Below are 26,025 nucleotides of genomic sequence, written 5' to 3'. Positions count from 1 at the left end.
CAGTTGACAGTCGGCGATCCATGTTCTTCTCTTACGCACATTTTTCACGAAATGTATTTTGCGCCACAGTCGAGGATACCCAAGCAATCTAAGCGCCAAGTCGCCCAAAAAGAAGTCCTTTCGTCACAGCTTCATCGTAGTGTAGCAATTCGCCATTGTGAGGAACCAACCAACGCTGACTGACCGCTGTCTGAGATATACTGAAAGTACTTGACAACGTCGGGGTGGTATTGAATTGAATGGGTAATATTTACCTGCACAGTACAGTGTTAAAAATGCAGTTTCATCGTAACAAGACTGCAGTTCAAGGAAAAATGTTGGCTTGAAGCGATGAAAATAATTGAACATGTAATATTGGTTCTAGCGAAAATCCCTGTTCAACGAATTTTCGTCAAATGCAGTCACAGTAAAACGACGAAGCAAGTAGCCAATGAACACGAACTTGTTCATCCTGTTGAAAGTAGTTGAAAACCATGGCGAGTATGCAGATAGTCTGGAAGACTACACAGTTTCTCGATGTCTCGGATGTCTCAATGAATTTTCATCGATGTCTGGGATAGACCCGAAGGTCGCGAGATCGAATCCTGGCCTCGGCGGGTGCATTATCGATGGCGGCGAAAATGTTTGAGGCCTGTGTACTTAGATTTAGGTGCACGTTAAAGAACCCCAGATGGTCGAAATTTCCGGAGCCCTTCACTACGGCGTCTCTCATAATCATATGGTGGTTTTGGTACGTTAAATCCCAGATATTATTATCTATGTCTCGGATAAAGGCTGCAAAATTTGATGCCGCCGATTTCAACATGGCAGTTTTGGTTACACATTTCTAACAGGCAGACTCTAAGAGCTCGCCGCGAACTAGGCGTCGTGTTGTATTGGCATTTTTAGGTCACGTTGCACTCACAGGAGCCGCCGAGGTGGCTTGTATTTGAGTTAACGAGAGGTACACTTTTGAAATATTTGCATGCGGAGCGACGATGCGTTGCAAGGCTGGACCTTTAATTCTTTGAATTGGGAGCAAGCTCCAATTCCATAAGCTTCATGCATCGCAATCCCCGACAACGCGACACGCGAAGAAATGGACAGCGCACACCAAAAGCAAGTACTCAAGGAAAAAAAGTATTACTCCAGAAATAATTCTATCGTGCCCGCTTGCGTGCCGTATTTTTATGTATATCTCTCTCGGCCGACAAACTGACATAATGCGATAATACGATGAACTGATATCATCGGTTGTAAGGAGGGATACTGGCCTTATGCGCATGCGCTGTGATATCTGCACGACATGGCGGCTCGACTTCCGCAATATGTGCCCTGTTGGCAAACTATGCACATAGCAAACGCATGCACGTTTATTACCACCGTGCTTGAAGCCACCTGTAGCGCGAGAAGCGACCAGCAGCAGCACCGAATGGTCTTGAAACCATGCCTTCATCACAATCTAGCTCGCCTTCTGCAGCTCAGCAGGTACTGTAAACTGCATTCTTAGTGTCATTCTTAGCTAGCGACTGTTGGTGTGCTCGGTACTCGTTAGCTCGTTCACGGGCTCTTGCATTCAATGGCAGGCAATGACGCGCGAGGCATGTTTTTGCATTCTTAGCTTTTGCAATTGGTGAAAAAGCGCCAGGCGGCATCAAAGCAGCGCAGAAATAGCAGAGTAAAAGGTCGCCTGCCACGGCGTTCTGCTGCCGTGGACAAGGTCGCGGGTGTGACTCCCGTCCGTGACAGTCGTATTCGACTCGTGACTGACTGCAAAAGCGTTTGTTCACAGGCGGACACAGAATTTTATGTGATCTACGATTGCGTACGAAATTAGACCTAACGTACAGTCGCGGTCAAAATTCTAGAGGCCACGGGAGGGCGTGGCAAACAGCACCACGGCACCTTCTGACGGCTGCTTGCGAAGCTCGAGAGCGCGCTCTGCGCACGCGCGTCCTTGTTTACCGGCCAGCCTGCTCGTTCGCTCGCTTCAAGTGCGCGTGCACCGGAACGCCAGAGAAAGCGCAAGGCGCCACTTCTGCAGTCGCCGAGGAATATCTGCGGAAGCACCGAGCGATTTCCTGGAAAGAAAACTTTTCTACCTGACGAACACTTTGTCCTGATTCGGGGTCAAGCAAGAATTTTTCGTCAGCTTGCAAGCTTTTCCTTTTTTTTTAGATGCATGTGCATTTTCTTGTAGCGTTGTGCTACAAACCGGTTCACGCCAGGTTTCTTTCACAGCGCATGTGAACGGGCCCAGGATACTTGCACGGAACGCGACAAGAAATTGCAGCATGTATGAGTTCCGCGAATGAAAGTGGTTCGGTAAGTTATCAATATGTCGATCTGACAACAAGGCCTAGAGTGCGTCGCACAGAGCACTGCCAGTACATGTTTGGCATTGTCGCCACGATATAATCGCTCAGTGCTTTCGTGGCGACTGCAGAAGTGGCACCCTGCGCTTTCTCTCGCGTTCCGGTGCGCGCACTTGAATCGAGCGAACGAGCAGGCCGGCAGGTGAAAAAGGACACGCATGCTCAGTGAGCGCTCTCGAGCTTCACAAGCACCCGTCAGAAGGCGCCATGGTGCTGTTTGCCACGTGCTCCCGTGGTATCTATAATTTTGACCACGACTGTACCATATTGCAGCCAAAGTGCTATTCAGGACATTGTCGAATTTCGCCATGTCAACTTCGCCGTCTTCTCTTTCTGATTGACCTAGAGGGCTGCTGCGACCTCTGTGATTGGTTCAAACTGCCGCGAATAGCAAACTTGACAATATGGCGGACACTGACGATTTCCAGAGTACCCTAGAAAAGCGGAACAAACCTGCAAATGATGCGCCTAGTGTCTAAACATGCCTGTCTTATGCCCATCATCCAGTCAATATGCAGGCGCTTCGTCCGAGGGCACAATCAAGTAGTCTGTTATTTTACCTAGGGAACTAGTTTGGGGGGGGGGGGGGGGGACATGTGCGCGGCTAAATCTATCAAATTCATTTTTTTGCAAGTTTATGAGGGATTGTTTTGCGAGCTGCGCATGGGTAGCAAAATCGATTTATTTTGAAGCTAATGTTTCTCACCATGGTCCATATGAACAGACCGAATTGCGTTAACATTCACAGACCATTATGAAAAAAGAGGGGGGGGGGGTCGTAGGCAAATAATTAATGCTTCGAAGAAACAGATAAACACCCAGTAGATATAGCCACGCGGAAGGCTTGCGCAATCTCAAGCAAAGGCAAGGTACCTTCTGTAACACCGTAGCAGACGGAAACCAGACTAGCGCGTTATAGACAGGCCAAAGTAACCACAATTGCTAACTAGTTCACGGGCCATAAGACCGTCTTCGTCAGCATTCAAGAAACAGACACTGTTGTGCCTCAGCACAAAGGCCACAATGTCGTCTACTTTCCAACAAAGGATACTGGAAAACGGAGTCTTCGCCCAGCCGGCCCCGACAACTGACGCCTGTCGTCGTTCTTCCACGCTGCCCAACGACTACGCGCAGCATTCCTGAGGGGGATGGAGGGGACAAAAAATGGCGCTCTCAACACCTGCGTGCTGCTCATACCAGTTTGACAACGATCGGGGGGAGGATCCAACCCGGCGTGCTGCTCGTACCATTTTGTCCCCAATCACACAATGGACGGGTACCTGATTTAAGGCCGTACCGGTCCGTTGTTAAGGGAGTCGCCCCAGCCAATATGGTCGTGCTGGTAGGCCTGTTCACTGAGATCAGAATCATGTAAATAGTCTGCACATAAAGTATTTCCTTCCTTCAACTTGTCCTTCTGACTGCTCCGAGCACGATGCACACCCATGTTCGCAACTACCACGCAACCCCAGTCCTTACAACACAAACCGATTGTCCATAAAGCCTCGATCCCTTCAAAAAAACTGTGTGCATAGTCTTTGCAAAATCAAGCCAAACATTCTTTCGCTCGTCATAACTACGTTTACTAGAGTTAAACCTCAGCCATTTTAGATGCGAAGCAGCTTTTGCGCTGGGCTTTGTCCGTAGTTCCATTGGCGACTGTCCGCTTTCTAAAACCTACCATAGCTATTTGTAACATACTGAGCGCGCGCTCGTGCCAAGGAGAAGTCTCCTTCGTCTTGTTCTTCGACCGCCTTGATGATGATACGTGCAGAGCGCGCACCAAAGAGAAGTCTTCTTCGTCTTGTTCTTTGACCGCCTTGATGATGATACGTGCAGAGCACTTTAGGGTCCCGGGCTGCCGTATGCTGTCCTAGCTTGGCGTAACCAGGCAAAACCACGTGTGCTGGCACGCGCTAACGCGTTCGGGCCTGTGTAAGAGGCTGGGTAATACGCTGTGGCCTTTCCCCCTTACACTCTCTCAGCAATCATGTGATGGCGTCGGCGAACGAGATTCTGCAGACGCTCGATGAACCAACGCGTTGTTTCCTAGTCAGAACGCGCTGGCACGCGCTAGCGCGTTCGGGCCTGTGTAAGGGGCTGGGTAAGACGCTGTGGTCTCTCCCCTTACACTCTCTCAGCAATCTCGTGATGGCGTCGGGGAAAAAATTCTCTAGACGCGCGATGAATCCGCGTGGGGTGCTCCAACAAGAGTTCGGGACGAGTAACAGCAACTACAGTGAATTCATGGTGTGCTCCACATGCAAGGATGCGTTAACATCGGGCAAGATGCCCGTGATGAACGGAACTTTAAGTCGACCCACGCGCTCCTTCGCGTCCCCACATGGTTCCCTTTAGTGGGAGATGGTGTAATTTTTTTTATCGATTGTATTTGACACCTCCCTTCTGGTCGCGCTTCACTTGCAACACACGTGACCCCCTTGCTTACGTCGCTCACAAATGGTTCTGGATCGCGTTTCGTCAACAGCCTCGCAACCATCTCAACTGACCCTAGTTGGGACCTTCGTATAGCTGGCTATGCGCGCAGTTGTGCCGTGCCACCTCAGCGCGCCTCAGCCCGAATGAGCGCATCTCAGTCGCATTTCACCCACATAAAATTGGAGTGAGCCAGCCCAGTCAGTGCTTGTCACTTAGAAAACGACTCTTCAAGCAACTTTCCACCAATGGTAAAAGAATGCGACTCATTAACGTACAGTCGTAGGGGAAAAAAGAACAGCACAAGTGATTCGTGGCCAGAGCGGCGAACTCGCGCCACGAGGCGCTGTTGTGGCCGAGCGCGCCGACAGCGAGAGTGTCAAGCACATTCCATTTTCCGAACAGGAGTGGCCATGCTGTGCTCACCTCATACTACTCGAGCTGCTGCTATGTTGCTACCCTGACGAACACGTAGCCAGGATGAGACCTCCGACCCGGCTGCCTGACCAGGGACTCTCCAGCAGGGAGTGGTCCCTCCTCCTGCGTCTGCGCATTGGCTGCTCCTGGCCTGCGGCCCAGCGCCATCGGCTTGGCAGAGCCATGTCACCTGCATGCAATGCGTGCGGAGCAGACGAAACATTCGAGCACCATCTGCGTGTACTCACTTCAAACTCAACGAGCCGCCACGATCGCCGCATTCCGTCGCCAGGGTCCACGCGCGGCTACGCAGAGGTTCCTCCTCTTCCAGAACCAAAGACCCACCTTGGTGTTCAAGGCGGTTCATCACTTACTTGGGCATACTGGACTTGACAACCGTCTGTAGAAACGGCCGGCCGCGTCCTCTGCTATGGACGCCACTCTCCTCTCATTCTCTACTCCTCTTCCCATCTGTATTGCCCTCTCCCCATTCTTCTACAGACTTCAGTACGACTGCGCAAAAAACAAGAACCATACTTTATGCACGTTCGTGCGTGTATTTGTATGCGTGCGTGTATGTATACATATGAAGCATTCGAAAATTTCGGGGATAGTGTGACCCCCCCCCCCCCCCTCGGGCTACTCCGACACTCGGCATCGGCGCGCTCAGGAACAGCGCCACGTGTCGCGATTTTGCGATCTAGGCGCCAGTCACGTGTGCTAATCTTTTTCCATTGAGAGTGCACATTCGTACGACCTCCTGGAACAGCAATTTTTTCAGCACGAAGCAATTCATGCGACGCACGCGTCATCGCAACTTGCTGCGTTCGCTGTCGTCTGTATATAAAGCCATACCAGTGTCAATGCCTCCGATATCCTCCGAATGGCATGACTAATGGGCCGCAAACTAAAAGCGCTCTAAGACAAAAGCAACCAGCACATAGGTTTTGCTTTCACAAGTACATCATAGGTTTTGTTTTTACAAGTGCATGTACACTGACAGTTAAATTTAAAAGACAGTACTGAAAATAGCCTGCCTACATCAAAACATTTTTATCGATGCATACCATTCTTGATCCAGAAAAACTCTCTCTTAAAAGAAAATATAGCCCCGTATCTATGTCCAGACGCGACCGTTGATTGTGACATTACTTATTAAAAATTCCAGGTGAAATGTGCATAAACTGTCGTCACGTTCCAAGTTTAGCGTTTCTCCCGAGTCCTGGTCTTGCCTGAAGTTGGCAGTGTTCCAATCTACGAACGATTGATAGCCATATCTGTCGCTTCGGTCAGCGAAGCATATTGTCACACACTTCGTGTACGTATGTAAGTCAAACATGACTAGAACTGGTAAGTGCAAGTGCCCACCGTGTCTTATTTCTTTTTATTTCAGGCAAACAAGTTAGCCGAGGCTCTCATGGATGACTTCGCATGGTTCCTGTACAAAGAAGCTCCAGATGTGTTTCAAAACGTCCACAGAATCAAACGACTTCTGAATTTGGCTGATAGACGCTTTCGGGATGACGACGACCGCATGCAGTCATTCTTCAATCCCTGCACACAAGACATCGAAGGCGACTGTTGGGCATTCTCTTGCCACCACAGGTTCAACACCGTCTTAATACCACATGGCGTTGAAATGATTGCCATTTTCCAGAGCGCTTTCGCTTTGCAAACTCTGGAAAATGCAGAGTACAGCCTGTTCGGTCCAGGCGACCTCTTTACCATGTGCGTCTGCATCTGGCTTTTGCGAACGCATTGCTGCATAAGCAAAGTAGTAATCAATGTAGCGACTGTCGCGCGCTTCTGCGCTCCCCTATTCTGGAGGCTGCTTTCCCTTAACGTTGGTCACCTTGATAAAGTCCAACTCATAGGCTTGCCTGCTGATCAGAGTCATTTCAGAGTATCTCAGGTGTTTGAAAATGCTACTGAGCTTTCGGAAATCGCCATTGCTCATATAGTACTCAGTGACAACCAAGTTGAGCTACTTTGCAGTGTAATAGAACAGAACGAGGGATTAAAGAGACTGGTGCTAAAATGCGTCAGCATGACCACAATAGCGTTGCAAGTCCTAAGCAGGGCCATCGCAAAGCACAGCCGTCCAACGTCTTTCGAGTTACGGGATAAAACACCAGCGAGCGAGGGTTACGAAACCGCTCTGGCTGGACTTTTGGGCGCACCTGTCAGCAAACTGTGTCTGGAGGCACCGTGCGATTGGGCGGAACTCTTCAAGCGTCTTCGTTATAATACGTGCCTCTCTGATTTGGAAATATTTGATTGTGGATCTCGTATGTGTACATCGCTGAAGGACCTTGCAGACGTCCTGCTCGAAAATTCGACATTAAGGCGCCTAAAACTTTCCGTTAGTTTTCCTCGCATGGGCGATTGTGCTACTGACCAGTGGCTTAAACTCACCCAGTTGATCGGACGAAACCGAGCACTGAAATCGCCGAGTTTAGCCTCGTCAAAGTTCTGTAAGGATTGTGTGGCGATGGTGGAACTTGCTGAAGCTATTGCCCGGAACAAATCTCTAGTCGAACTTTCGGTGGAAGAGTGTGATCTTTCTTTGGCGAGTTTGTTTTTCATTTTCTTCGGTCTGTCACATAACGAGACGATGGAGACACTGCGTATCGGTATCTTGCTCATGGACGAGGAGGTTAACCGCTTGGTCCTCGGGCGTATTGCTGAACTTGGCCTAGGTGAACGTGTAGACTGTGTGTACGCGGTGAAAAGCGACTGGCGGCTAGTGCGGTGTCGGGAAGCCTACGGAATGACGTGCTTTCGTAAGGTCCGAGTTCTGTACTCACCTGCTCTAGACGGCGACCACTCTCTAAATATCGTGCACCGCGTGCAGGAAACCCTGACTTCGTTGTACTTGGAAGGCATGGCTGGCGTCTATATGAGCTGCACTGCCGCCCAGTGTCTAGCCGATGTGTTTGCTAAGAGCAATGCGCTTGAACATGTGACGCTTCTATTGGACGTCGAAGCCGGTATTGTGGTTACAGTACTCGAGGGGTTGGCGTTATCTAGAACAATCTACTCTGTGGTCGTCGGCCATAGATGGCAGCTGTGTGGTAAAGTGGCGATCGCGTTCGGAGAAACCCTCCAAAAGAACAGTAGCATAGCAGAGCTAACAGTCTGGCAAGACACCCGAATTGGATTTGAAGAACTGAAAGCGCAGCTTCGACTAGGCGTTAAGCGTAATTACGCCATTTACAAGGTGCAGTTATTGTACGGCCCTGAGAAGAACGAATCGCATGACTGGGCTCTCTTGCAGATGTTGCATAACAACAGGATCGCCATCAACTGGGCTGCAGACGTTATCCTCGGAAACAGCTGTACGGGAGCATGTATGTATGCTTTTATTCGCATGAAGGCCTGCAACAACTGCTGGGCGGTTTTGCGGCATGCTACTGGTTGCGATAAACAAGAGTTGGAGTCGAAGATGGCGGAAGCCTGTAAACGTTCAGAAAGAGAGTTGCCCCGGGTGCCGCCTGGTGTCACTCGAGCTGGCGGACAAATAGAAGTGTCTGGTAAAAGGACAAGTGAGCTGTACACTCTCGATAATGACTTCATTGAGCAGGTCAAGATTTTCTTCGAGGCCAAGAAGCGCGAAAACAAGCCGCGTCGTGCTCAATAAACTTAGTTTTCGGAGATTCCTCCCAAGTTCCAGTGCATCTATGCTGATAGTGCGAGTGTTCGAGTGACTCTGGATTTGTCTTAAAAATCGCACAGGGAACTTTCCCGCGTGTTCTATGCTCGATAATTTGCCTGTTGTCATTCCCAAACATATGTTTGATAATTCCTAACATCTGCAGACATTTGTAGCGTTGTTCTAAGATTATAATGTGTTGGTTCTACGTCTCGCTGACTCTAAAGCTTTTGTACCATGGACTTTGCTGTCTAGTCCACGCGCTGTGAATAAAGTGTTGACATTTTATCACTTCGTCTTGTGTTGTCTTCGTGTATAGCTGGCAGCATAAGTCACGCCATATTTATTCAATAATGATGCCAGTTTTACAAAGGGTATATGCACGCAATGTTGCTGATGCACAGGGCGCCCCGTAGTTAGGAGCTGCAAGGAGGACCTCATTACAAAAGAATATAGGAAAAAACACCAAGCAATCCTGGCACGGTGGTCTAGTGGCTATGGTGCCCGACTGCTGAGCCGCGGTATTGAATCCCGGCCGCGGCGACCGCATTTCAATAGAGGCGAAATGTTCGAGGCCCGTCTACCTAGATTTAGATGCACGTTAAAGAACGCCACATGGTCAAAATTTCCGGAGCCCTCCACTACGCCGTCCATCTTAATCATATCGTGGTTTTGGGACGGAAAACCCCAACAAATATTATTGTATTAAAACATGGAGCTGTGCTTCTGGTAAACTCATCTAGTTGACAATTTGAAAACTAAGAAGAAAAAACAAGAAATGAACCAAGTTTTCTTAGTGAAAGATGAACAAGATTTATGTGTAATAAACATGATGGTACTTCCCTCATCGTCACGTGATGAGAGGTGAGGTGAGAATAGGCTTCGTAAAATTGGTGAGGAATGGCTGAAATTGTGAGCTGAGGACGAGGGAGCATCACATTATGAGGATAAAGGAAGAATCTGTTGAGATTGGCCACATGCAGAAAAGTCACTTGGATCGCATATGATAAATTTTTGAACAGGGAGTGTCACTCGAGCCAGTTAACATGTCGACAAGAGGACTCGTCTTCGTCATATCAGCAATTGTCTGCCTTAGCAGCGTTAGTGTGGCCCTAGTGCGGTAGTACTATACTCTTGAGAGTATAGTACGGCAGCACAGTGGTTAAAAGTGCGGTGTTGTGTCGCGAGTGGCGCAAAACGCGGTGAAATTACAAAACGACAGTAGCACAAGAGTCGTGCGTTGGACAGATGATGGCATTGGTGATCGGTGGCACGGGTAAGCGGACGAGGGAGAGAGGCAGTCAGTGACAAGATGGCATGAAGTGCGGTAGAGGAAAAAGATGTAAAACGACGGCCTGGAACGCTGAGAAGGCCATATGACCAAAATGACGTCATATTTTTATTTTCATTTTTTTTTCATTTGCATTAACCGCCGGCTTTTTGGCCAATCTTCCGTAGTGGCTGGCGTAACTAACCTAAGAGCACGTAAACAAGCAAAACTCGGGGATTTCATAGTCTATCCGCCACAGTGGGTGTGAGCCACATCGACTAGGAACAAGAACAAGAACCAGCAGCGAAGAGCTGCCGTTATGTCTTAATGGTTATATTTACATTACCCACGGGCTCGTTCGCCAATCCCCCATAATGGGTAGGAGCCAGTAGTAAGGAGCAAGCAAGCAAGTTCTTTGGTGCCAGGGACCGGGGGCGCTATTCCCGCGCTATTCTGCACACTGCCGAATTTCGCCATATTGACCAATGGCGGAATTTGACAACATGGCGCAATTTGACAATATCCAGAATAGCACCCCGTGTTGGGTTCTGGGCTCGAACACGAGGATCCCGACAGCGCCAGGACGGTCTCAGGCTTCCTAGGAGTAATCGTCTTTACGTGGAGTCAATACGTTCCTGCTGTTCCGGTCGCTGGCCATATACACTTGAATCGCTCCGGGGAGGGCGGAGTTTGTCGTCAAGGTTGGCACGCGAGTCACAGCACCAGTACAAGTGCCGACCAAGATCAACCATGGCGCCTGCGTGGGCAGAATATCCTGCTCTCACCTGGAGGCCGCCTGCCTGCAGTGACTAAACGCCTCCGACTCCGATGTTAGACTCGTCACCTCGTCCGCATCAGTGGTTTGCTATCGCCGACATCGTGTACGGAAGCATCGACACAATCAAGCACACACCATCGCCGGACTTACAACCAATTTATTGCCGCATCCACGTATATTTATACACCTCATCCCGCGCACACGCGCACGCTACAACATGAAGCGTATCATCTACCCGCTAATTAGTCATACCCTGAAAGAAACAGCCACTCTTTTTCTGCGATATGCACAGAAGGTGATATGCACTTTTTCATTTTTTTGCACAGAAAGAACCTTTAACCAAATTTGACGCCTTAAAGATGTCGCTAGCAAGACGTCTCATTAAGGGGTCGTGAATCTGCTTAGAAGGCGTGTCCGCTGACTTATTTGATTCGTTGTTTATGTAACGCACGTACCGGGCGTCGACGGCGTCGTTTATGGCGGGAAAGTTTATCACTCGTCGTATTCACCCTGCTGGAGTACACGCTCGTGGAGATAAAGGCATTTCTGTCCTGTAGATTTCTGTCCTGTAGGCAACCGTCAAAAGATGCGAAGGATAGGAAATGACGGTGACGCTGCAACTGAAAATATTTCATGTCCTGAAGATATTTAGCGCGAGTGCCGCAGCAATGAAGCCAGTTTTGTGATACGAACCACGGTGCTTCAACGTCATACCATGCTTCTATTGCAATAACAATTGCATGCATAGGCGTGCGCAAGGTTCCCCTTCAAGGGGGGGGGGTGCAAAGGTTCGTCGCAGCGCCCCCCCTCCCAATTATGTCAATGTATGGCGCTGACATTGCGCCCCCCTCCCTATTATGTAAATGTGTGGGGCTGACTTTGCGACTTCCCCTCTTAGGTGAATAGTCCCCCCCCCCCCCCCCCCGTGCGCACGCCTATGATTACATAGACACTCCAGGCGCATTTTTGCACCATCACCGTCGGCGCTATCAGACTTTCTCCAAGACACACTTTTCTCTTGCAGAATCTTAGCCCCACATCCGAGACAGTTCCGCAATGATGCTGTTTATGTCGTGTTAGCCCATAGACACAGCAACCAGGATTTTTGGCAATTTGCCAGAACACGCCAAATCACACAGAACACATTTCTGAACACGTCCAAACATCAATATTCACTTCTTAAACATGCCTCATATCCAGCTTTTGTGGACACATCACAGCCAGCGCCCCTGGCGGCCCCGGCGCGAAGCTAGCGCGTTTTCAATGGAACTGGCGAGTTTTTCCTGAATAATTAAGTGTAGAGGGTGAATGTTGAAAAACGCAGACCACAGAGCGCTTCTGGGAACCTAAACGCACGAGAGGACTGGAGCGATCATGTTGCAGTAAGCTTCAATTTTGTTCCCAGAGCAGTTAAAGATTGCACAATGGGAGTCTATGGAAACGGCGAAAAATGTGGCCTGCTTTTCGAGATAAAAACGGTCCCTGTCGTAAAACTAAGCAAGGTATGTTAATGGTCAGGAAATCACATGCAGTCCTGACACTCAGCTTCCGTTTGAAGACATTCTCAACTTGCCGCAATTGGCATAACATTGTTCCCTAACGCGTTTTTTGAAGCGCGGTCGTTCAAATGTTCGTGGTAAATTGATAAACCCTTGCTTACCACAGGCGACAAGGCGTCCACCGTGGCCGAGCGAGCTAATCGCTCAAGTTCAGAGCGCGGCATCACCGCGCCGTCATCAGTTCGATTCCGGGCGATAGATCAGCATTTTTTTCAGCCCGTGACTTAGTTCCACAGCTTCGCACAGGATGTCGCCGCCGAAACAAAAAAGAGCTTTCATTTCGGTTTCGGTTCTTGACTGTAATCTTGAGCTGCCGTTTCTTTTTCTCTTTATTATATGAGTTTCTTAGTGTATGTTTAAACACTCCACGCGTATCACATCGTTCAGATCTACATTTGTAATTCTTACTTTATTCTTTTATAAACGTCCTAAGGAACAGAACGCCCGATCAAGTTATGGTGAACAAAGCTCTTTCGAACTTTTTTACGCGTATTGTGGTGGAAACTTATTTCTCCCTTCTCAATGATGTCGTTACGATCTTCTCAGGTACCTACAATTCAGCAACGTAAAGGAAGCGAACTAAGCTTAGACAAGCGAGGCATAGTAATTAAATGACAAAGTTAGACGTTTTTGCAGTTGCTTTTTACTTTAGGGCTAACGTAAATGTCTGTCGTAATCTTAACGAACGAAGGGGAATTTTTCGAGGGGTTCTTTTTTTTGTTAGACACTACTAATGAAACCAAAAGATAATTAAGCCAATCAAAGAATAGGAAAAATTATTTGTTCTTTTCCAAACAGCAGTGCAATGATTTCGCCCTAACTTAAATGAAATCAAAATCGCTATCTCGACAACCCAGTAAACCATGAATGTCCATTAGATATCCATAGAATGCTAGTCTCTGGATATTCAGTACATCTTCTGGATATCTACATTTCTCCACAGGACATTTCACGGATGAACTATAGATCATCTAAAATGCACCCAGATCACGCTCTCAGTACGTTGTATGGATATTAAGGCTGGATGTTCTGTACAATTAAAAGATGTTTTTCGAATAGGCAGCACACAAAACCAGTAAACCATGAATGTCTATTAGATATCCATAGAATGCTAGTCTTGGGATATTCAGTACATCTTCTGGATATCTACATTTCTCCATATAACGTTTCACAGACGTACTATAGATCATCTAAAATGCACCCGGATCACGCTTTCAGTACGTTGTATGGATATCAAGGCTGGATGTTCTGTACATTTAAAAGATGTTTTTCGAATAGGCAGCGCACAAAAGGGCAACAAATACGCACACATAAAAGACGCAAACAGAAGCGCTGACATCGCCTGTTTCAGTCTTTTATGTGTGAGTATTTGATAGCCTTTTGTGCGCTGCCTATTTGAAAATCATGGCTCACTAACTAGCCCATCAGTACATATTAAAATATGTTCATTCTTTAAACTTGCATCCACATGATGTCTAGCGGCTTGTGCGGTGTACTAATTATGGCTCTCAAAAATGAACGCTCGACAGACTGTAGGCCACAATACTTTTCGCTCACTTGAGTGCTCGCTATATGTACTGTTGTAACCTGAAATTAATCGTTGCAAATCACTATTTTGCAAATTTTAGTATTTATACATTCTAAAAAGACAGGGCGTGCAAACACGGACACAAGAAAGAAGTCAGGACACCACAAACGCCGACTAACAACTGTAAAAGACAAGAAGCGGACCGATATTTGTTTCGTAAAACACACCAACAAATTCACTGATTGCCGTACGAGTGTGGTGTATAAGGTCCCTTTCAGCTGCGGCCGCTTCTACGTAGGACAAACGGGCCGATGCATTAATCAGAGATTGTTGGAACATAAGAGATCGCTAACAGGAGGCTCACCTTCTAATCTATCTTTACATTGTCGAGATTATAAGTGCACGCCAAAATTCGATGAATGCGCAGTGTTGTACCGTCATAGAAATGAAGAAACGCGCCTGATGATTGAAGCATGGCATATCGAGAATAGTGGCAGCGCATGCTTGAGGCAACCGTCGATTAACATGCATAAAGAAGAAATCAAATGCCTTAACAGTTATCTTCCACGTAGACCGCCACGCGTGCCGGATTGATAGGTTCGCCTGGTGCACGGGCATGCGCAGATAAGTTTTCGCGCCTTCTTTCTTTTCAGCCGTTGTGCGTCTCTTCAGTTGTTAGTCGGCGTTTGTGGTGTCCTGATTTTTTTCTTGTGTCCGTGTTTGCACGCCCTGTCTTTTTAGAATGAATACTTACCAACTAGCTCAGCTCTCTGTTATTCTTAGTATTTATAATTTTGGAAGTAGGTGTAGGTGTCTCGGCATAAAAGAGCAGTTGTATTGTACTGCCTCCTATGCAGAGCACGCTGCATACCTCACATTGTTCCTTTTAGGTATATAGCACATAGCACATCTGATCACACATCAAATGCGCAATACTCTTCTCAGGCTATTGCAATGTTTTGTTACACACAATGAGTACAATGCACTGCCCTGAAAGATTACTACACATATAATCGTAAGAGTGTTTCAATACTGGCGAAATGACAAGAGAATGAAGTGAGTTGAAAGCAACAGTGTAGCAAAATGGCAACTTGGGCGAGTTGGTATCGGTTCATACTTCAAATATCAGCGCACCAACAAAACGAGCACACTAAAGGGGAGGCAACGACGCACACAACAAGCGCTGACTCGCAACTGAAAGGTTTATTCCACATCACACACACATATATAAGTAAACGTCAAATGCAGCACATATGACATGGATTGCCGCCGCTGTCTTGTAAAAGTAAGATGAGTAAGATGAAATTATGGAAACACCTGTCGCAGAAAATCAAATTCTTTGTCGCACAGATCAACTGACGCCTGGCTTACAAAATTATCTTTTTCCTTAACAATGTGATAAGATTCTGCCACCTCCCGATTAATCTGTTGCCAGTGCTTATAGACAATCCTCGTATCTGTGAAAACGGGGGAGCATCCACACGAACGAACGTGCAAGGCCAGATTAGAACTCGCCACTGTTTTCAAAGAAGCATTGTGTTCCTTAAGCCTCGTGCTTATCTGTCCATAATACGTTCTACCACAAGAAAAAGGAATCCTGTACACGACCCCACCCTCACACGGCACAAACTTCTGGGCATGCTTGATTTCACATTTGTTCTTGTGACGAGCTTCCTGGTTGACCATGGGGCACAACCTACTATGCTTGTCTTTGGCAGAGAACACAATGTTGACGCCGAACCTGTTCCCGACCTTCTTAAGCCCGTGGCCCAACTTGTGCTTGTACGGAATAACCGCATATTTTGTAGGTTTCTGTCGATCGGCCGTACCATGGGATCCTTTCTTCACCTGCCGCAACACTTTCTCGCACACTGAAGACACAACGGGAAGAGGGAACCCTGCTTCCTGCAATCTTCGCACTTGATTAAAAAAGCTCTCATTAGCTCGGTGTTCACATGACTTCTTCAGAGCTGATCCTAGCGTCGAAGCAGCAATGCCTCGCTTCACTATCTTGGAATGTCCCGATTTAAAATTTAAAAGGGGTTTTGTAGACCTTGGGTTGTAATACCAGCACGTATGATGTCTTTGAAAGTCAAGCTGTAAATCCAGAAACCGAATCTGGTGGTCTGAGGGCATTTCTTTGGTTAAGCATAGTCCCATGCCTTCTTCTTGGAGTGCGTTCATGACTTCAGTTATGCGTTCGGGTCCAATTGCTTTTGGCAGAAAGATTAAATAATCATCGACGTATCGAAAAACGCCTTTCACCGTATCAGCCAGTCTAACTTTAAGTGCCCTGTCGACTTTCTCAAGGAAGATATCACTTAGTATGGGGGCCACTCTTGACCCGATACATACACCGTTTTTTTTGAAGAAGCACCTTTCCTTTCCAGGTAATAAACGTAGAATTCAAGTAGAATGTGAGCAATTCGGTGAAGGACTCGACCCAAATCCCACTCTTTTCAATGAATTGAAGCTCGTTGTTGTCATCGGTGGTGCATCCTTTGACACATTTAAGTAAGTCTGGGTGCGGCAGCGAGTAAAACAGATCAGCAACGTCAGCGCTAAAGGCAAAACACCCGTCAAACCTTCCTGAGCATGCGTTGCAAAAAACCAGAGACCACATGCTGCCAACTTCCCTTTTCCGATACAATTGTGCGGAACGGTCGCTCCGGCTTGTGCGTCTTGATAGTGAAGAATACTTGTAGATTAGCTTCTTTTGCTTTTCCCATTTGTTTCACGAGTTGCGTCAGATTTTTTGCTTCCAACAACTTCTTCGCTTGCTCCTTCACTTTCTGGTTTTTACGTCTACTTGCTTGAAATTCTTGACTAAGGCGGCATCAGCCGTCACCTCGTATTGACCATCCGTCAATAGCACGAAAAAGCCTTCTTTGTCAGCCGTCACAAGCTTGAAGTTCCTGTCCCTCAAGTTTCTCCCAATGGATTTCATCCTAGTGACTGCTCTGCCGCTCTGTGGATTGCATCGTATAAGCTCATCCACGCACTCTGATATGCATCGTCTTTTCTCTCCTTCCGGTTCCATCCTTGCAACATTCCTCGCCATAACCAAGGTGTCAACAGGTCTTAAATTCGGTTCCAAGCAAAATTTCGGACCAAACTTGAGGACTTCGAGATGATTTTCTGCAACAGGCGCCCCTGCGAGGTTAAGGAAAGGACCTGAAAGCTCAGGAACCTTTGTTCTCCTTGGCAAAGTCGGGCGAATGCTATTCCATAAGCTCTCTGTAGTCGCATCGGCGACGGCACACCATTCTTTGTAGATGCCAAGCTGTTTTTGTCTTCTCTTGTAATTTTGACAAGTTACCCCCAGATAGTCTTTCAGCAGTCTCACCTGACTCCATGACTCGGCCTGAAGAATTTAGCAAAGTCTTCTTGCGTGGCCGGTCGAAGGCTTCAAACACCCACACATCAACTGGATCTCCGGTGGGATAGTCCCATAGCGAATATGCCACGACGCAATCCTAGCACGGCACACACAAGCGGCTATTGTCGAAGCCAAAAAGGCTGGGTCTTGAAGAAGGTTAGGTGACATGAAAGGGGCCCTTGTACTAGAAATAAACTGGAGTAAAATGGCAACTTGGGCGAGTTGGTATCGGTTCATACTTCAAACATCAGCGCACCAACAAAACGAGCACACTAAAGGGGAGGAAACGACGCACACAACAAGCGCTGACTCGCAACTGAAAGGCTTATTCCGCGTCACACACACATATAAAAGATAAGTAAACGTCAAATGCAGCACACGTGACATGGATTGCCGCCGCTGTCTTGTCAAAGTAAGATGATATTAATGAGAACTAATAGACAATAATGCCAAGGAAAGTATAGGGGATGTTTTCAGTAGTAAATGTAAGGTAAATGTGAAGAAAGAAAAGTGGACGAAAAGATAGCTTGCCGCGGGCAGGGACCGAACCTGCGACCTTCGAATAACGCGTCCGATGCTCTACCAACTGAGCTACCGCGGCGGCCATCCCCCCGTCCACTTTATATATAGTGTATATATGTACCTTTAAACGTGGGAGCGTCAGTCAGCGCCGCCAGTAGCCATGACGGCGAGTGTGGAACACTCTTTTTCTGCCTGTTGGCGTCACGTAGCACGTGAACTTATTACGAGCTGGCAGCTGACCAATAATCCCTCGCATACAACCTGAAAGCATCAAGTCTGCCAGAACGAGGCCCTCGCTATGAATGAAGGAAAGAAGTGTTAATTTCAAGGGCTCGTTTTCTTTGTTATACACAATATTAATGAGAACTAACAGACAATAATGCCAAGGAAAGTATAGGGGATGTTTTCAGTAGTAAATGTAAGGTAAATGTGAAGAAAGAAAAGTGAACGAAAAGATAGCTTGCCGCGGGCAGGGACCGAACCTGCGACCTTCGAATAACGCGTCCGATGCTCTAACAACTGAGCTACCGCGGCGGCCATCCCCCCGTCCACTTTATAGTGTATATATGTACATTTAAACGTGGGAGCGTCAGTCAGCGCCGCCAGTAGCCATGACGGCGAGTGTGGAACACTCTTTTTCTGCCTGTTGGCGTCACGTAGCACGTGAACTTATTACGAGCTGGCAGCTGACCTTTACATTTACCTTCTTTCCTTCATTCATAGCGAGGGCCTCGTTCTGGCAGACTTGATGCTTTCAGGTTGTATGCGAGGGATTATTGGTCAGCTGCCAGCTCGTAATAAGTTCACGTGCTACGTGACGCCAACAGGCAGAAAAAGAGTGTTCCACACTCGCCGTCATGGCTACTGGCGGCGCTGACTGACGCTCCCACGTTTAAATGAGTTCATGAAATTGCTTGGACTAGAAACTTGTCACATTGCTCTTTCTATTTCATGCCTTAAAGTGGCTCTCTTGCAAAACACGTCAATGGAGCCCCAATTATACGACTTTGAGGGGGCACCGAAAACTATCGTAAATTGAAAAAGTATTAAGATACGCAGAGACTGTCGGTCTTTCCCTCAAAAAATGTGACATGAAGGCGCACTGCTTCAAGAAAAGTAGATTAAATTATTTAAAAAAAAAACATGGCAGCTAAGTAATTAACTGGAGAAGACGAAATTTAATTATTATCCAATCTAACATGTCTTTTATCCACGATAAAATGAGTCAGGGCATTACCTGCAGTGAAGAGTCAAGTACAAAGCTGAAACCTGCTACAAACCGTCTTCCATCAAGGGTGTCCAGTATGGTGTCATCACCATTAAATGGTAACGGAGAACATTTCTTGCAAGCTTGAGAACATTCATATTGGACACAACCAAGCCTTGTGTGTGATGCATTTGTTCCCAATCACTCAAAATACTAGGTTGCACACAACCTCGATGAGGTCCGAGAAGATTGTTTAGGTAACATCTTTTGAATAAGCATGCGATCAAGGAGTATTCAGGAGCGAATTACGGAACTGGATCACTGACTGCAATGAACTGCAAGAGAATTTCCCCATTCTATGAAGGCAAACTGTACTTTTCCCCTTTTCTAATCCTCAATATAGGAGCTAATCAGTTTCACCTAGCCGGTATCGCTACCTTACAGAGGCCCTGCAACATTTTTTGAGCATGGTCAGAAAGCGCTGCCAATCGGTAGTCGAGGCTCCCGAGAACACGCAAGCCAATATTATAGCGCATCACGTGGCCTGGACTGTAGAATGAATTCTCAAAGTCACCTAAAAATTGCTCCCTCTTCTCTCGACAAAATGATGTTTTAGTCCGCAAATCATAGCGTGTTTGTCCACAGTTCCGCCATTGGCTGATTTGAGCATGGCGCTTATCCCAACTAAGCTTTGACATGCTGGGGAGAGAGACAACAAGCAAGCGCACACAGCTGAACAAATACAAACTGAACTACAGCTGCGACATACCACAAAAAACAAAGCTAACAAATGCACGGTACCACAAAAAGACATGCTAAACTAAGCCTAACAAGGCTAGTCTGCCAGCTACAAACCATTACATCAGGAAAACGAAGCAGAAGTAATGATGTCGATTTCACCGAGGCATGCACGGCGATACGGAACTGCGCGTTTAGGAAAACGCGAGTGCGAAAATAAGCAAAAACCTTTATTCACGCATTACACATTCACTAAAGGAAAGCATAAGAGCACGTAATGTACCTTTGCTGGCCAATGGCCCACTGCCGGGGAGGCCAGGGTTCAGAAATTCTTCCACGGTTCTTGTTGTACGCAACACAGCACCCAACAGTGGTCTACGTCCACGCCAGACGACACGGTACGAAACTATGGGTTTAGGAAAACGCGACTGCGAAAAGAAACAAAAACCTTCATTCACGCATTACACAACGGCCTTATTCACTAAATGAAAGCATAAGAGAACGTACCTTTGCTGGGCAATGGCCCACTGCCGGGGAGACCAGGGTTCAGAAATTCTCCCATTGTTCTTGTTGTACGCAACACAGCACCCAACAGTGGTCTACGTCCACGCCAGACGACACGGTACGGAACTATGGGTTTAGGAAAACGCGACTGCGAAAAGAAACAAAATCCTTCATTCACGCTACACAACGGCCTTATTCACTAAATGAAAGCATAAGAGAACGTACCTTTGCTGGGCAATGGCCCACTGCCGGGGAGGCCAGGGTTCAGAAATTCTTCCACGGTTCTCGTTGTACGCAACACAGCACCCAACAGTGGTCTACGTCCACGCCAGACGACACGGTACGGGACTATGGGTTTAGGAAAACGCGACTGCAAAAAGAAACAAAAACCTTCATTCACGCACTACATAACGGACTTATTCACTAAAGGAAAGCATAAGAGAACGTACTACTTTGCTGGCCAATGGCCCACTGCCGAGGCGGACGGGGTTCAGATACTCTTCTACTGTTCTTGTTGCATGCGACACAGTCAGAGAACATCTACCACACAGCACCCAACAGTGGTCAACGTAAGTACACATACGCCAGACGAAAAGCGCGCGGACGACTGTCGCTGCTGGCAGCAAGCGAGTGACATGTCCATAGAGCCAATGGGGACGAATTTGGACGCGATGGTAGCGCCGTCTGGATTCTAACGGTAGTTGCAAAAACAATTAAAAATGTTATCTTGCTCTCAACAGAAAAAGCTTTTGTTATTTTTCACATGCAATTTAGTTTTAAGAACTACGAATATTGTTTGTAGATTTTATAGCTGTGTATTGTAAGGAGTCGGGTTCGGCGGGTCTCGTTACGGTAGCTGGCTCCCGCCGTCCGTCCCCATAGCTGATGATTCCCAGTGAGGAGGCGCGTTCTTTCAAGAAGGAACGTGTTTATTTACATGGTGAAGTCAGGAGGTGAAAAGAGAGAGCAGAGCAGAGAAATAACGTCAAAAGTCTTCGGCTTTTATAGCCCCGAGACCGTCACTGCAGAAGCACAGGCAAACCGGTGTCAGCGTCTCCCGCCAATCCGGTGACCTGTCGTCCTGGCGTCCGGCCTCCCGAAAGGACGCAAAGAGTCACACAATACACTCGCCACGCCCCGAAGACTCGTAGGTGAGAAGGTCGGCGAGGAGTTTCAGTCCAAAGGGGAAAGGGCCGATGACCTCCGCTTCCACTGCCAGTAATACTTGGAAGAAGCGTTGAATGATGGCTGCCACGGGTGAAGGCCCCACCTGGGTTGATGGGAGCGTCTTCAACGGCGCAGTCCCACGCTGACCAAAACGCACGATAAAGCAGGTGTGTCGAATTCCGGAAAACACGCAGACCGCTCCCTCTGGCGCAGGTTAATTTTCCCTGCTGCGGTAGGGTAGAAGGCAGATGTGGCTGGGTGAGAAACTCTCCCGTGGTGCTATCTCACGCAGAGAACAACAAGCCAAAAAGGGGTCTCCGAATTCCGACGTCCTTTTTCTGGGAAATCCGTCGACAGCGACCTGCTCGCTCGCTCGGCATAGGCTCCTCCAGGAAGAACTGGCGTTCCTGCCTCCGTCTAAGCGCCGATACGGGGGGAGAAGACAGCATTCCGGTAGACAGCTGTACGCTCAATGGCGTCTGCCTCGATGAATTTTCAGGCCAAACATAACAGCTCCTCCGCCGCCCGGAAAATCTCGACTGGCCAGCGCTCACAACCGCTGGGCACGAAGAGAGAGGCTGGTGACGAGGACGACGTCCTGTCTTGGAACCGCAACTGCGAACTCGCAACAAACTCCCAAACCACCTCACAATGATCGACAGCAGCAAAGCGAACCACACAACACAATGCCACGCCGCGATCAAGCGCGTTGGACTCGCTAAAAACTCTCCAGGCTTCTCAAAACACACAAAGAAATGAAAAACCCGCTACTCTAAAATTTTGGCAGAATTTCGTGCCGGCAAAGCTACAACACTCATGGATGAGGAGATGCCTACAAGATGGATCATTTTGGCCGTCCAAGCAAAACAACACCAAAAGCAGATATAATCTGGCTCTAGATCCCTGAAACAACCAATTTTAAAACAAGTAAGTCTGCTCCTACCATCCGCACTGCTATCTAGCGTTATCCTCTCATATCTAAGTACACGAAAAACAACCAACACAACCAACACAACTTTCACATGAAGACTGCCTAAAATCTACAGAAGATATCTGTGCGTATTCTCTACGCTCACTCAAAACAAACTCAAAACGTAGCCGCTATTACCTACTTGAGACCAGGGCTGGGCAGTATCGCGATACAAGAGTATCGCGATAGTATTTCAGAGATACTTTTGAGTATCTGTATTTTTGTATCGAGATACATTTGAAAAATGTATTTGTATCTCAGTAGTGAAATACATTTACAATGTATCGCCTGTATCGCGATACTATTAAGGACACGGGTATCTCGTTACATTGTTTTTTGTGTCGGAAATGAGTTGAGGCGTGTTTCCAATGGGGGAATCACGTTTTTTTTTCTTTTTTGTGCCAAGACAAGCAAAGGCGCGCCGCCGGTCGCCGACAGATCGGGCGGCGATGGTTTCCCCTCAAGCACAGAATGGTCCATGTGGTAAAGTGCGCGACAGCACAGACGGCAGAATCGCGGGGGCAGTGTTGTCGGCCTCTGCCGACGAAAGTCGCTGTCTCTCAAGGTCAGTGCAGCACGCCTAATTTTTTTCGGGTGGCAAGCCGTTACTTCGCGACCCCCGGTGCGGATACCGCCTTGGAACAGGCTTTGCAATGCTTCGCGGGCGTTCAGTTCTCAAAGCGGCTACACTTCCAAAAGCAGATCCCGTAGTCGCGGCCGAAGTGACTAGAAGATGGCTATCTTTGACGCGCTTTCAGCCACATCTCCAATGTCAGGGTGCGTTCCTAATTCATGACATGCGTGAAACGGTCTTTTGTGGTAGCAGGCTCCCCCACCGCCGGAGCCGACTTCGCCTGTTGCGGCTTTCTGAAATGGGTGCTGGTAGCGTCGGTGGTGGTGACAGCTTCATTGAAGCCGACAGGGTCAGACGGCTGAGGATTCCGAAGATGGGGACCGACTTCGGATTCTGAACAGTCAGAACAACCCAAGCGAGGGCGAAAGTGTTTCGGTATCTAGATGACCCGAGAAGAGATATCGCCACGCTGCAAGGCAATCTGACTATGAAGGCGGTATTTATTCACTATAACACGAATTTGTGCTCGCCTTCAGCTGTAGACACACTTTTTTTCTTTCGTGAGTCTTGTGCTGAGGCTGAACCGACGCTGTTAGAAGACAGCCCATTTGAGAAGCATACACAGCAACCTTCTTAGCAAAGCAGACCTTCAAAATAAATGTGTGCTTTTTCTCAATTCACTGAGGTTCATTAGTGCACTAGAAGAGATTCATCAGCGATTCGAATGATTTGCTTAAAGTGTGCTATTTCTAGTATAGCTTAGTTTGTTCGCCAAGTATGTCGATTTCGGCGTCCAATCCTTGTTACTGTTGCTGTGAAATAGTGTATTTTTATTGCAATTTATACTTGTAATTATGTCATTATTACTAATTATGTGCTTCGTCCGCTGCAATGTCTTAATGGCGCTGAGGGTACTGTAATAAATAAATAAATGATCTGAACGTTTCGATGCGCTGTAACTTTAATTACAACATCATGCTGCACTAATAAGTGTCTTTGCGTAGTATGAGCATCCTTGAAATAAAAAAAGTATTCCAGTATCTGTATCGCTTAACTGTATTCCGGAATACTTTTTTCGTCTTATTGCAAAAGTATCTCCAAAATATCCCGTTACGTTAAAGGCAAATGTATCTCAGTATCTGTATTTTAGGCTTCCAGTTCATGTATTTCGATATCTGTATTCCGGAATACTTTTCTGAATATCTCTGCCCAGCCCTGCTTGAGACACACCCTGACGCACTAACAAACACTTTCACAACAGATTCAGCTGCGTCATACAACTGTCTGAAAAGTGTCTAACCTCATCGTTCGGTAAAGCGTAACGCTCAGCTTACGTGATCACACGACCTGCAAGCCATCAATGAATCTAAACAAAATAGAGGGAATAAACATCGCGTACTAACATGCTTGGGTGGTCAATGCTACCCGTCCCTGAGAGCCGCTCTGATAAAGAACGCACTGCGCTCTGCTGTGCTCTTCAGCTCTACACTGCTCGCATTCATACAGCGCTGAAACATTAAACCACACAATTAGCCATACGCCACACCCCTAGTAACTAAACTTCTCTTAACGCGCGACAGAACCTAAATGTTCACGAAAAACAACACGCAAAGAAAATAACTCTTGATGCCGTACACCTCGGAAGCACCTGACGTAATCTGCGTTGGATTCGTGCTGAATATCCGGCCCCACATGCTTGTCAATACTGACAGTGGTCCACTAAAATAGCCACATTCAGCGCCAAACCTGAGCATTTCAAAAACCGCTTTGGTTTTACTCTAAAACCTTAGTCAAAATTGCTCATTTGCCCCCTTAAAATGGGTGACGGTATACTACTTCGCGCTATACATAAAAACACAAACAAGTGAAATTCAGTTCCGCTCGACAAACGCTACTACTGCTTCACAAATAGCGGTCGTACCAATTTTCACACATGACTACCGTGACTCGATCTTACGCGGTCAGCTCACTTCCGTGCGGGTCACTGCTTCCGCACAAGTTACTCATAATATTGCGCCCACAACTATTTCGCACAAAGCTTATAGGATCAATAAAAGAAACGCATACATCGCTTAAAAACACAAAAAGTAAGAAACTGCTTAACTAAACAAACTAGTCGCGGAGATAGCAAAAGAACACTACATCAAACTAAAATAACCTTACAAAAAAAATCCTTTCAACAAACTGTTACATTCTCCGACAAGCTTACAGCTTTCTTCCCCTTTTTAGTCGTACTCGTGGCGGTCGCGGTCTTGGCGGCATTTCAGATCGCCAGAGACTACAATGAGCACGTGCCATTAGCTGTACTTCTCCGTCACGCCGCATTCGGGAATTCCGACGGTTTCCTTCACAAAGGCGAAGGGGACACGAGAAACGCGGGGGAAAGAGTGGCAATCCTCTCCTATTGTTTGCTCTCGCCCGGCGATCTACTCCTCCTGCCTTGCGTCTAGGAACACCTTGACATGGTTGTCCCCGCAAACTTGTACCTGTCGAAGGCACCCTCCGTCGTGGGGATGCGCATTGTTCTCCCCCGCTTCCCCCTTTTCTCCGCTTGCACCTTACTGCGCGCCCCGAAGGACGTTTCCCTGAACTGCCCGATGACCTGTCCTTTTTCTTTCTGCGCTGCGGCGGTCGCTTGCACCCGACTGTACGCCTCAAAGGACGTTTCCCTGAACTGCCCGCTCGCCTGTCCTGTGTTTCGCTCTGCCCTGTGCCACCTGTCTCAACACTTCGCGGCGCCGCACGAGTCCGCTTTTTTCTTTTGCGGCGACGTTTGCGAACATTTCCCCGATTACGGTGGACTTCACTCTGGGTTGCGACATCGGCGTTTTCACAGCTCATGGGTGCTTGTGCGCCACTTTCTCTCTTGCTTAAGTCATTCGACTTCTCCGCTCCGTTGCACTGTCGGGCCAATTGATCTTTGCTCTCATTTGCAAAAACTACAGCTGGGCCCTTCTCGACAGTATGGCT

The 26,025-nt window shown here is 47.6% G+C and overlaps 1 protein-coding gene across 1 annotated transcript; it reads left to right on the top strand.

The window, feature by feature from the left end:
* The first annotated feature begins 1,281 nt into the window (after positions 1 to 1,281).
* On the top strand, positions 1,282 to 9,139 carry LOC119400205 (uncharacterized). The gene is made up of 2 exons (XM_037667211.2): positions 1,282 to 1,467; positions 6,601 to 9,139. Exons 1-2 carry the CDS (start codon positions 1,426 to 1,428, stop codon positions 8,845 to 8,847), a joined length of 2,289 nt encoding a protein of 762 aa, XP_037523139.1. The 5' UTR covers positions 1,282 to 1,425; the 3' UTR covers positions 8,848 to 9,139.
* Positions 9,140 to 26,025: the final 16,886 nt, after the last annotated feature.

The sequence above is a fragment of the Rhipicephalus sanguineus genome, chromosome 1, assembly GCF_013339695.2.
Source record: "Rhipicephalus sanguineus isolate Rsan-2018 chromosome 1, BIME_Rsan_1.4, whole genome shotgun sequence".
Classification (NCBI taxonomy): Eukaryota; Metazoa; Arthropoda; class Arachnida; order Ixodida; family Ixodidae; genus Rhipicephalus; species Rhipicephalus sanguineus.
This window is presented reverse-complemented; position numbering and strand designations above follow the sequence as displayed.